At 42.9% G+C, this 10,964-nt stretch overlaps 1 protein-coding gene across 2 annotated transcripts in view; it reads right to left on the bottom strand.

The window, feature by feature from the left end:
- Positions 1-389: 389 nt before the first annotated feature.
- The window catches only part of scai (suppressor of cancer cell invasion), an 81,443-nt gene continuing 70,868 nt past the window's right edge, over positions 390-10,964 (bottom strand). For both annotated transcript variants that reach the window (XM_063210416.1, XM_063210417.1), the window contains exons 12-18: positions 10,951-10,964; positions 7,662-7,761; positions 6,996-7,077; positions 6,013-6,085; positions 4,852-5,025; positions 4,485-4,585; positions 390-3,716 (exon numbers count right to left, since the gene is read on the bottom strand). The exon at positions 10,951-10,964 is cut by the window's right edge and continues 65 nt beyond it. In XM_063210416.1, the coding sequence (XP_063066486.1) occupies positions 3,567-3,716; positions 4,485-4,585; positions 4,852-5,025; positions 6,013-6,085; positions 6,996-7,077; positions 7,662-7,761; positions 10,951-10,964 (694 nt within the window). In that variant the 3' untranslated portion in view covers positions 390-3,566. The remainder of the gene's footprint in view (positions 3,717-4,484; positions 4,586-4,851; positions 5,026-6,012; positions 6,086-6,995; positions 7,078-7,661; positions 7,762-10,950) is intronic.

Here is a 10,964-nt window from a genome sequence, read left to right as displayed (position 1 = left end):
CACATTTCATTTTTTTCTTCTCCATTTTTTTTTTTTTTTATCTTAACAACAATAACATCAAATATAAGTTTGGCAACATATGAGACACAGCACATACAGAGAATTTAAGTGATTTTAAAACACAGATGAGTGGACAATGCAAGTTCAGTTTTTCAACTAGCAACTCTAGAAACCCTTAACTTATAAAGAAAGAGTATTCTGACCAATAGCATCAACTTTGTGAAATCGTTCCCTCCCACAACAGTAGGAACCGGTAGAAAAAATTCACCCGTACTAATCAAGTAACACTTTAAGAGAGATGGCGCCCAGACAAAACTACAAGTCAGGCGTGGTATCACCAAGAGCTTTCTAACAAGTTGTTACTCAACATTTTTTTTTTTTTTGCAACATCTTGGTTCTCCTTTAAAACATGGGTACTTTGAAGAAAAGTAAAATATTTTGTTGTTGTTGTTGGTGGTAGAAAATGCGTCATGAACAAAGTGTCAGAAGCTTGGCTTTACAGCTCTTGTAGAGTGTCCCATGTGGCCACGCTATACATGTGTTGCAATTTGTGAGCTCTCTTAATGCAAAACAAAGAAGGGACAGCTGTTTTTTTGTCTTCTCTTCATCAACAGTTCCAAGTTTGGTCACATACAGAAAGTGTAGAAGGGGGGGAGCAGATATGTGCATCTCTAGCCTGTGCTTCTCACCCCCCACAGAATCCTCATCTCGCTCAGTTCCCAGCGGGTACTACCAAGGTCCCAAGGTTGCCATGACAACCAGTCTGTGTGTACAAAGTCAGTGAAGGACACTGATGAGTCTCCACAACGTCCACAGGTGGCGATGAAGAGCAGAGCAGAGCAGAAGCACAGCTGTCCTTGTGGGCATTACATTAAAACATCAGAAATCAAACAGAGGGAACAGGATTCCTTCATGTCTACTGGACAGAAACCACCATTTCAAGTCGTCTGACTTCCACCGTCTCTCTTTCAAGTCCAAATGGTGCAAAATTGATAAATAAATAACAAAACAAAACAAAAAACATTACTACTGGATATTCTTTTTTGTGTGTTTCTGGTCTGGAATATTTCAGAACACGGTTGGTTGGTTGATCAAGTCTGGCAGTGATTGATCGGGCGCAGCTGTGGTGAAGTGAAATCGACGTCGAGGGGGGAAACAACAACAATAATAAAAAAACTAAGACAAAACGTGTACAAAAAAACAAAAGAATGTCAACAAAAAAACAACACATTAAATAAAAATAATCAAAATGCTACATGCTGCGTTCTTCAAAAAGAACATACAAAAAGTATATATTTTTCTCTCTAAAAGGCATATCAGAAATGTATGACGTGGATCGTAGGGAGGAGGGGCCAAGGCTTGTTCAGTTCAGTTCAGTCTGTGTTTTCAATGTTCTGGGTGGGAAAAGGGAGGGGTCAGTTCATTTCAAGAGGAGGATGAGGTGTTGGAATGTTGCAACGGGCGGCTGACTGGGGTTTTTTGTGCTTCCTTAAGAGAGGACTGAGACAGCAGGCAGCCTCTTTCACATCATCAACAAAGCTTGGGGAAGGGGTGTGTGTGGGGGTGGTGGTGGTGGTGCTTGCCCAACACTCTGACACTCAAACAGGCCCACATACAGTACGTACACTCGCAAAGAGCCTGCAAATGTCCCATCTGGCATTGAACTGTAACACTTGAGGAGGGGAGTGGGCTTGGGCAGCTATGGAGCTTCTGAACACAAGGCCAAGAGAGTGCTGCTGCTGGGTATACATAACGACGTGGAGTGGAGATAAGACAATATTGTGAGTTTTATCGTGGTCTCTGACATGCCTCTGACATTTACCAACAGCACAACAAACATCAGGTCAAAACCTCAGTACAAGTAAAGTGCAAGGCTATTATTATTATTATTATTATTGTTATACCAACCTCCTCATCAAAATGCTAATCAACTCCCGCCATTTTGAACAATATATTATCACTCTAATTCATTCAAACAAAACAGAAGAAGAAAAGAAAAACACTATCAAGGAGGTTAACTGCCCCATATTTCTCCCTGTCAGGATGGCCCAATTCAAACTACGGACATTAAAAGCAAAAGAGTCAACGGCAGTCTCCTCAGTGGGCTCATTTCATTTCTTAGTTTTTTCTCTTTTTTTTCTCAGGATGTCCTTGGAATGTAGGCTGGCTGCAGTGCACTAAACACAACAGCAGAGGGAGCAGTGCCATGACAGAGTCAGTCAGTTCATTCACAAAAAAAAATCTGCTTTGGGTAGGGAAGGGTGTGTGTGCGTGTGTGTATAGAGTGGGGAGAGAGGGGTGGGGACAGTCTGGGACAACTGCACAGCACCATCTTTTTACAGATTCCTTTACCCACCGAAAAGAAAAGAAACCCCTTAGCTACATGGAACAGATGGACCTTAAAAACCTCTTGCAGCCTCACATGGTTGTTTTTTTTCTTCTCTCTCATCTATACATTTATATACATATCTATGTTTGTATATATAGGGATATTTGCTTTGCTCGTCACTTTTTCAGCGAGCTTGAAAAAAAACCCCAAAAAAAACAACAGACCAACAAAGAAACAAAAAAAGATAATCCATTCTGGATAGTAGAGTCCACCACATATACAATTGGACAGCGGAATATAAAAAAAAAAGAGAAAGAAAGAAAATTATTTATATGGACAGGGACACAGTACTGTCAAACGTGCTAAAACATCCTTCCTCATTGGAATATAGCGTTTTAAAACTCCACAAACGTTTAGACGACACACACGTCCCCCGTTTTTTCCCCCCTTAAAACACACACTCGCCCAATGAGGGATCACAGGACTGGAGAGTTCATCCTAAAAACACGGGGACTCACACCACGTAAGAGCTCCTTCCAGAAGGGGAGAGAGGGGGGGCTGTGGTTGGCTCAAGTTAGTCAGAATCAAGTTAGTACTGAGTACAGAGGAAGAAGACAAAATGGCGTTAAGAAAACTCAAAGAGAAAAGAAAAGAAAAGAAAAGGCAAGCCAGTAACAACAGTGTCATAGACAATTGAATGCACATGCAGAAAAGAGAGAGAGAGTCAGAAAAGATGATAAGGCGTGTAAACTTTGCAAAAACACAGAAGAGTCTGAAAGACTGCCTGGAGGAGTGGAGCGGAATGCTAAAACAGGCAGTGGTGTCGTTCTGGAATTTTCCTTTGTTCTAGAGATGATTTTAGTTTTATTTTATTATTTTTCTCTACCCTGTTCTCAAAGCGTGCCTATTTTTTTAATTATAATTATTTTTTTTTGCTAAATCTTTACAGCTACCGTTAAGAGAGCTGCCAGCGTTCATATTCGATTGTATCCATTGTCACTGCTTCAAGATATGCCTTGAGATGTGAGAAACCTAAAAACGTGGATTGTAAAGGTTTGAATATTTCCACCGGATAACATTTCAGCAAAAGAATAACCTAGTGCTAAACAATAAGATAAAAGATAAAACTGCACTGTTCACGCAGGAGAACTGTGTGCAAGGATTTCATAGCGATGTTTGCCTTGTTGCCTGTTAAGTGTATGTATCTAAGTGTGCGTGTGTGTTGTTGTGTTTATGGTCAATAGTTATCCAGCGAGCTGCTGTCACAGAAGAGGTTTTGTACGTCCAGCATGGCCGCCAGCTCGTGAACGTGTTTCTGCAGAGCCGTGTTCTCCACTGTGTCCTGTTTTGGAAGCTGGGGGTACGAATCTGGAAAGCTCCGAGACTCCTGAAAACGAACAAGACAAAAAAGAGAAAACAATACATTACACTTTTATACAAAAACTTTACACAGCTGTTTTAAGTACAGGGTATTGGTTACAGTCCCTGAAGCAGTTTGGGGTTAGGTGCCTTGCTCAAGGGAACCTCAGCCATGGAGTGAGATAGGGAGTGCAAGGGTAGGATTCGAACCTGCAACCCTCTGATTGTAACAGATGCTAACTAGCAGAGTTGGCGTGGAACGTTGGTAACGGATGCTAACTAGCAGAGTTGGCGTGGAACGTTGGTAAACCTCCCTCCGATAGCCTCATACGGTGCAGATGCCGTTGGGCCGGGAGACTAGTCTCTTGGCCCAGCAGTATCGTACTGTGTCTCCCATTGCCGGACCGTTGTAGTTGACGAGGTCGCATGTTCAATCCCCGAGGGGAGTGAACAGGTGCAAGATGACCTCCGTCACATGATCGAAACCCCATCTCCTTAACCACTACTAGGCCATGGCTGGCCAACATCAATACAAAATGCATGAATGCAAATGTGGGACAACAACCCTGAAGAAACATGTAGAATTTAAACGCAGGCAGTTTTTCAGTGAGAAAGTATGACAACTATAGTGTGTATTCATCTGTCCTGAGGGTTGACTATAAAATAATGGTAGAGTGGTAGTAGAGTAACTTTATTGATGCTCAGGGGGAAATAAACTGGTATAAAATACTGGTTGCTCAATAGGGCATGAGGGTACAATGCATATGCTAATGGGTAATAGCAGCGAGGACGTTACCCGGAAGAGTTTGTGCAGTCGAAGTGTTGCCGAGCAGAACACGAACCGAATCATCAGCAACCTCAGGAACTCATCTCCATAGAACTGCAGGAAGGCTTGGTCTGAACACACACACACACACACACACACACACACACACACACACACACACACACACACACACACACACACACACACACGCACACGCACACAAGGCAGGTATAGCATAACTTTACACGATAGCAACATTAACAATATCATGTAGTGTTACTACACGAGAACATTTACACATGTGAACTATGGGATCGTCAGTGACTGGGGAAACCTGGTATAGAGTATCTACAGTGCACAACAGCAATCATGTACATAAAAGGAAATCAGCTGGCACCTATGACCCGTGAGCGCGTGATGAGCGTGCCGATGTCGCGGTAGACCTTGCGCAGGAAGTCCTGTGCCTTGTCCCACAGCCCCTGGCGCATGCTGCTCAGCCCACACACCGACAGGAAGCCCATCAAGGGGTTGTACAGGAAGAGGGTGAACAGGCTACCCCGCTGAGACTGGTCTGGAGGGACGAGAGAGACAAAACACATAAAATCATCACGTCAAATTCATTAAACACCAGATTAATATCACAGATAGGGATGGAGTGTTGAAAATGTGATGTTGGCACAGAAGAGTGCCAACAGGCTGCCCTGCTGAGACTAGTCTGGAGAAAGACACACACACACACGCACACGCACACGCACACGCACACGCACACGCACACGCACACACACACGCACACACACACACGCACACACACACACGCACACACACACACGACACTGGTCTGGGAGACTAGAAACGAACATCGAGTGAATATTACAGATTCGGATGATGAGGATGATGGAAATGTGATGTGAACAGGAAGAACATGAACAGGCTGTCCCGCCGAGTCGGGAGTGTGTTTCCTGACAGCGTTGTTGCTAACTTAGTTAGCAACTTACTTCATTGGAATGCAATTTCCCATTGGCAACCTGTTAAGTTGCTAACTGGTTAGCAAAAATGCTTTCGAGAAACGGGGTCCAGGTCTGGACAACGAGACAAACAGACAGCAAAGGAATATTACAGTTACGGATGAGAACATTTTAGAAGTGTTATGTTTGGAAGGAAGATCCAACACCTGGTTGCAGTTTAAATGTAATATACACAACAGCAGGGAAGCCGACAAGGGGGGACAAAGGGGTCATCTGTCCCGAGCCCAGAATTGGTTCCTCATTACATTGAATGTATTGGGTGGAGGGCCCTTTCAGATGACTTTGTCCTGGGCCCAGCCAAAGCTGTCAGCGGCCCTGCACAACAGTGCTCTTACACCGATCACTGTGAGCCATCTCGTCTCGATGTGCATTAGTATGTCAAAACCACAGTCAGAAAACAGTACATGTGGATCTAACAACTGTTTAACTGACCTATGAAGGTGTGATCTCAAAGGAGCGTGAGCAAAAATATTAACTGTTGTACAATAGCAGCGAGTTCACGAATGAGTAGACAGCAAATGAGGCACACGCACCTTGCATGCTCTTAGGATAGACAGTCGGGGAGAGCAGGCAGACGATTGGCTGTCCAAACAGATTAGTAAAATTCTGAGAAGAAAAAAGGCAGAAATAAAAGATGAATTAGCACTAGAGTTCTGCAGTCACTACTGTACTGCAGGCATTTTGGAGCTCCTCCACATGCATCCTCTTCTGCACCTCTGCACCTTGCCATACCTCGGTCAAACTTTTTCAATGACTCAAGCATCTGGTTACTGCTATACTATGCCTTGCCAACAAACAAGTCAGTAGGGTCATGCAGGTTTACTGCTAATTGCAAATACACACGAGCCAACATGTTTAACCCTTTTTATGCATGTCATATGTCAGCACTGACCCTGTACTATTTGTTCTTGTGTAGCCTACATGTTTTTTTTGTTTTTTGTTTTTTTCCAGATTCCGTGTTACATGTGTCATGTAGCATATATGTAAGGCCATCCATCTCTCTCTTGAACTGCAAAACCAGTTTACCCCTACAGGACAGGCCAGGGTTAAAGGATCAGACATAATGTTCCAGTGTGCGAAAGCCAGCTTCTGTTAGAAAATAAAAATGGTTGTACTGCCTAATAGCAGTAACTCACAGAAGGCAAATGATATTGGCATTCAACAAAACAAGTATTATATAAACAGATCTACAGGTACCGTAGACAGATAAGTAGTTGAACAATTTTTTTCTGGTTCTTACACAGCCTATCTGACACAATCACGGACACTAGGTGGCAGTCTTCACCAATCACCACAACTTCATTCATAGGATGCAGAATTAAAAGCGACCATTAATAAAAGAACGACGTGTTTAAAAATGCATCCGTTAAAGAGTGATTCTCTGCTTACGAAAATAATTCTGCATAGCCGGTGACTACATCGTTTTACCCCAGACCTCTCTGTATGTGTCCATGAATAAATAAACATGGTTTTATTTTTTTCCTAGAGCGTGGCCTGTTTAAGTGGACGAGCTCACCTTGTAGGCCGTGCTGTTGGAAGAGTCCACGATGACGAAGAGGGGCTTCCTGGTGAAGGGGTACAGGTCACCAGGATGGAGGCTGCAGAGGATGGAATCAGCACATCAATAAAAATTCTAATAAAAAAGAATAATGGTAAATAAAAATAAATAAAAATGAAACAGACATCAATAAGCACACACAGATAAAAACGCAAACACACGCGTATGGATTCATATAACATAAGCACACGCACACACACATTTCAGAGAGCAGATACACGTGTGCCCATGTACGATTTACAAACTTTCAACACATACTGATTACTCGCCATTCATAAAAGTAAGAATAAGAACAGAAAGACAGACACTGTATGCAAAGATAGGTCATCCTCTTCCAGTATTCTCTCTGCTGTACCCATGACTGAAGACTAAGGTACTGGTTACACGTATGTGAATATTTTCATTTTTTTTATTCATTCGCGTACTTATACGACATGGATAAAAATAAAAACTCCACTGCCACCAGTGCGTTTAAAATGAGACTTCTAAAAGTCTGTTTGGATGTAAGCAGGAGGCCAAAACTGATGCGTTTTCAACAACAACAAAAATCCACATGTGTGTAAACGGCTTACAAACATCTGAACGCGAGTGTGGGAGCAGTGTGGTCGAATGAAGGCAACTCACCAGTGCATCTCTTTCTGGGCCTGATTTCTCTTCTGTATGGTCTCTCCGTTCACCACGTCACGGTTGGTGTTGGTCAGCACACCACCCACATCGTACGGGCCTGCAAGGCACAAGGTGTCATGCTGTTGTTGTACCGTATGCGTTTGTCAAGCTCCCCTAACACTACAGCAGGCTCTAGTAGCATGTGGTGACACATTTTAGGGCACAGTGACAGGGTAGCTCAATGTCTTTGCACAGGGGCCTGTGCAGTGTTGCCAGATGGAAAACGCTGAATTATCGTAACAAAACCTCAAAATTATCGGGACTTTTTGGGTGGAAATTATCTTACAAGACCGAAATTGTCAAGGCATCTAAATGAACTGAATGACAACTATGAAATTATCGTACATCATGTTTTTTTTTTCGTACAGAGGACAAAATGGACAAAATACAAGTAATTATACGATAATTATCGCACATCTGGCAACACTGGGCCTGTGGTTGTGTGGTGGTTGTCAAGCTACACACCAAAAACTACATGTTCTAGCTGTATGTGGTGACCAACTAGGCCACAGTGGCAATGCCTTAATGTCTCTCCGACTAACTTGACTCCGTCAAGATTCTGAAGAAACTATATTTTCCCTACAAGTATCTGTTAAAAATGACACTTGGAGTGGTAATGTGTGAAATTTGTGAGGAAATGGGGTAACACTTGGTTTTAACACTACAACATACCCTAGCAGTTGGTGTTAAATTACTGTAGAGCAGAGTGTCTGGGACGAAATATCTGCATGACTGTCGAGACTAATGGAGACTCTGAAGAAAAGACATTTCTGATGAAAATGACAAAAGAATTGGGTGCCGTAATGTGTGAAATAAGTGAGAATACAGGTTAACAATAGATTTGTCTATAAGGGTGGCATGAGCATGTCATAACACAAATCATAAACCCGCCATAGCACACACACACCATTAAGAATAATGACACTTGTTTATGACTGCAGCCATAAAGCTTTGCTTTTTATAATGTCAACTTTGTTTTTTATAATGTCATGATACAACTTGACATTCAGCATGAAGACATTTCCTGGTAGTCAAGTGTTTTTTTTGTCATAAACGCTTCACATTAGCCAGCAAATGTCGTCATGACAACGATGACATATCTGCACCAATATTACCACCACAGCCACGAAATCTGACGTGTTTACTGGCCCTAAAATTATGTCTTGTGAAGTAACAAGCCCTTCTTTGGTATGTCATGGTAAGAGAAGATGGCTTTACTTTAATGAGGGATTTACCCATTTCAAAGGTCTAGTAGCTAGTGGCTGTGTACCTAGCTTACTCTAACGCTCAACACGGATCACTTCACATTAGCCAACTAATTGGAACCTCTTAACAATGTTGTCATGACAACAATGACATCTCTCCTCCAGCATCACCACCAGTATCACTAAATGTGACGTTGCCACAAAGTTTACACTGGCGTCATAGGTAATATTCATTCAAGCAACAAATCCTTTTTTGGTGTGATGTGGTAAGAGAGTATAATATTTTCACTTAGGAGGGATGTACCTATTTTAAAGACCCAGTAACAAGCACTGTACCTAGCTTAGCCGCTGGGTCTTTAAAAACAGGTACATTCTTCAACACTGTACCTAGCTTACTCTACCGAGGTGATGAGGGGATGTGTGGCTATCCCTCTTCTCTTAAACAGGGGGGCTCAGAGTCGGAACATCACAACAGAAAAAGAAAAAATCGATGCGCTTTTATGCACTGGCATGAATCAATAAGGCCCTGGATGGGACTACTGTTTATGTAATGTAAACAAAGGTAGGCTATTGATCTCAAGTGGGGATAGAGTGGGTCGGGGTGTGTATGTGGGGATGGAGTGGGTCGAGGTGTGTGTGTGTGTGTGTGTGTGTGTGTGTGTGTGTGGGGATGGAGTGGGTCGGGGTGTGTGTGTGTGTATGTGTGTGTGTGTGGGGATGGAGTGGGTTGGGGTGTGTATGTGTGTATGGGGATGGAGTGGGTCGGGGTGTGTGTGTGTGCGCGTGTGTGTGTGGGGGGATGGAGTGGGTCGAGGTGTGTGTGTGTGCGTGTATGTGTGGGGATGGAGTGGGCCGGGGTGTGTATGTGTGTGTGTGCGTGTGCGCACATGCGTGTGTGTTTGTGTACGCGCACACGTGTGTGCTGGGGTATGGGGGTGTGGGGTCACTGCATCACTGTGGGGAGGTTGGCAGGAGCAAGGTACCACGTATGGTGCTACCGCTACGCTACTCCTCAGGGTCTGCAGCACCACGGTGCCGAAGTGAGAAATATAAAGGTGATCAGTTTAAGAGTTTGGACAAGGGGGAATGTATACAGGACGTATTGATTCTCTCTCATACACAAGTATAAGCAGACACTGTATATCAATCAGTCTGAGCGTGAGTGGGAGAACCGACAAATCTATACACGCATCAATCTCTTTCTCCCATCAATGTGTGTGTGTGTGTGTGTGTGTGTGTGTGTGTGTGTGTGTGTGTGTGTGTGTGTGTGTGTGTGTGTGTGTGTGTGTGTGTGTGTGTGTGTGTGTGTACGCGCGCGTGTGTGTGTGTCTGCCAACTGGTGAATCAGTATGAGCCTGATTAAAGAAGTCATGAATTCCAAACAACACAACTCATTGCCAAGTTATTTGTACTCTCACTATCCACACACTTGCCAAGCTCTACCATTCAATATGCTCTCACTCACAGTCACATCCATTGGAAGCCTTCCTCTGACTCCCAACAGACTGTACATGTTTACATGCAAGGCAAGGCAAGTTTTTATGGTGCATTTCGTACACAGATGTACAGTAGTTCAATGTGCTTCACAATAAAAATTAAAGTAAAAAGAAATACATTAAACAAGAAATAGAGCAAGAAAATATAAAATAATTAAATCAAAGGAAATGTAGAGATTAAAATAAGAGACAGAATAATTAAAATCAAAGAATTTTTTAAAAATTTAAATAAAAAAGTTGTTCATTTAGAGCTGCTAAGGAAAGGCATCTGAGTACAGCTTCATCTTGAGTCTGGATTTAAAACGATCAATATGTAGTGTCCTTGCCATCGTAATTTCATCGAGTAACTGGTCTACAGTTACTATAGATGTACCCGATTCTGCGCTAGTTGGATAACATTTTGGGGGGGGTTGTGTTTGTTTGATTTACAGTGTAATTACTGGTGTACTAGTTTAACAGACTGTATGGTTTACACATAGCTGTGTGCTTACCGTCATGCTAGTTGAACAGACTGTATGGTTTACATGCAGTTGTGTGCTTGCTTACCGTCATACTCGTTG

Source organism: Engraulis encrasicolus, chromosome 11 (assembly GCF_034702125.1).
Source record: "Engraulis encrasicolus isolate BLACKSEA-1 chromosome 11, IST_EnEncr_1.0, whole genome shotgun sequence".
Classification (NCBI taxonomy): domain Eukaryota; kingdom Metazoa; phylum Chordata; class Actinopteri; order Clupeiformes; family Engraulidae; genus Engraulis; species Engraulis encrasicolus.
The sequence above is the reverse complement of the archived record's forward strand: the minus strand, read 5'-3'. Positions and strand labels throughout refer to the sequence as shown.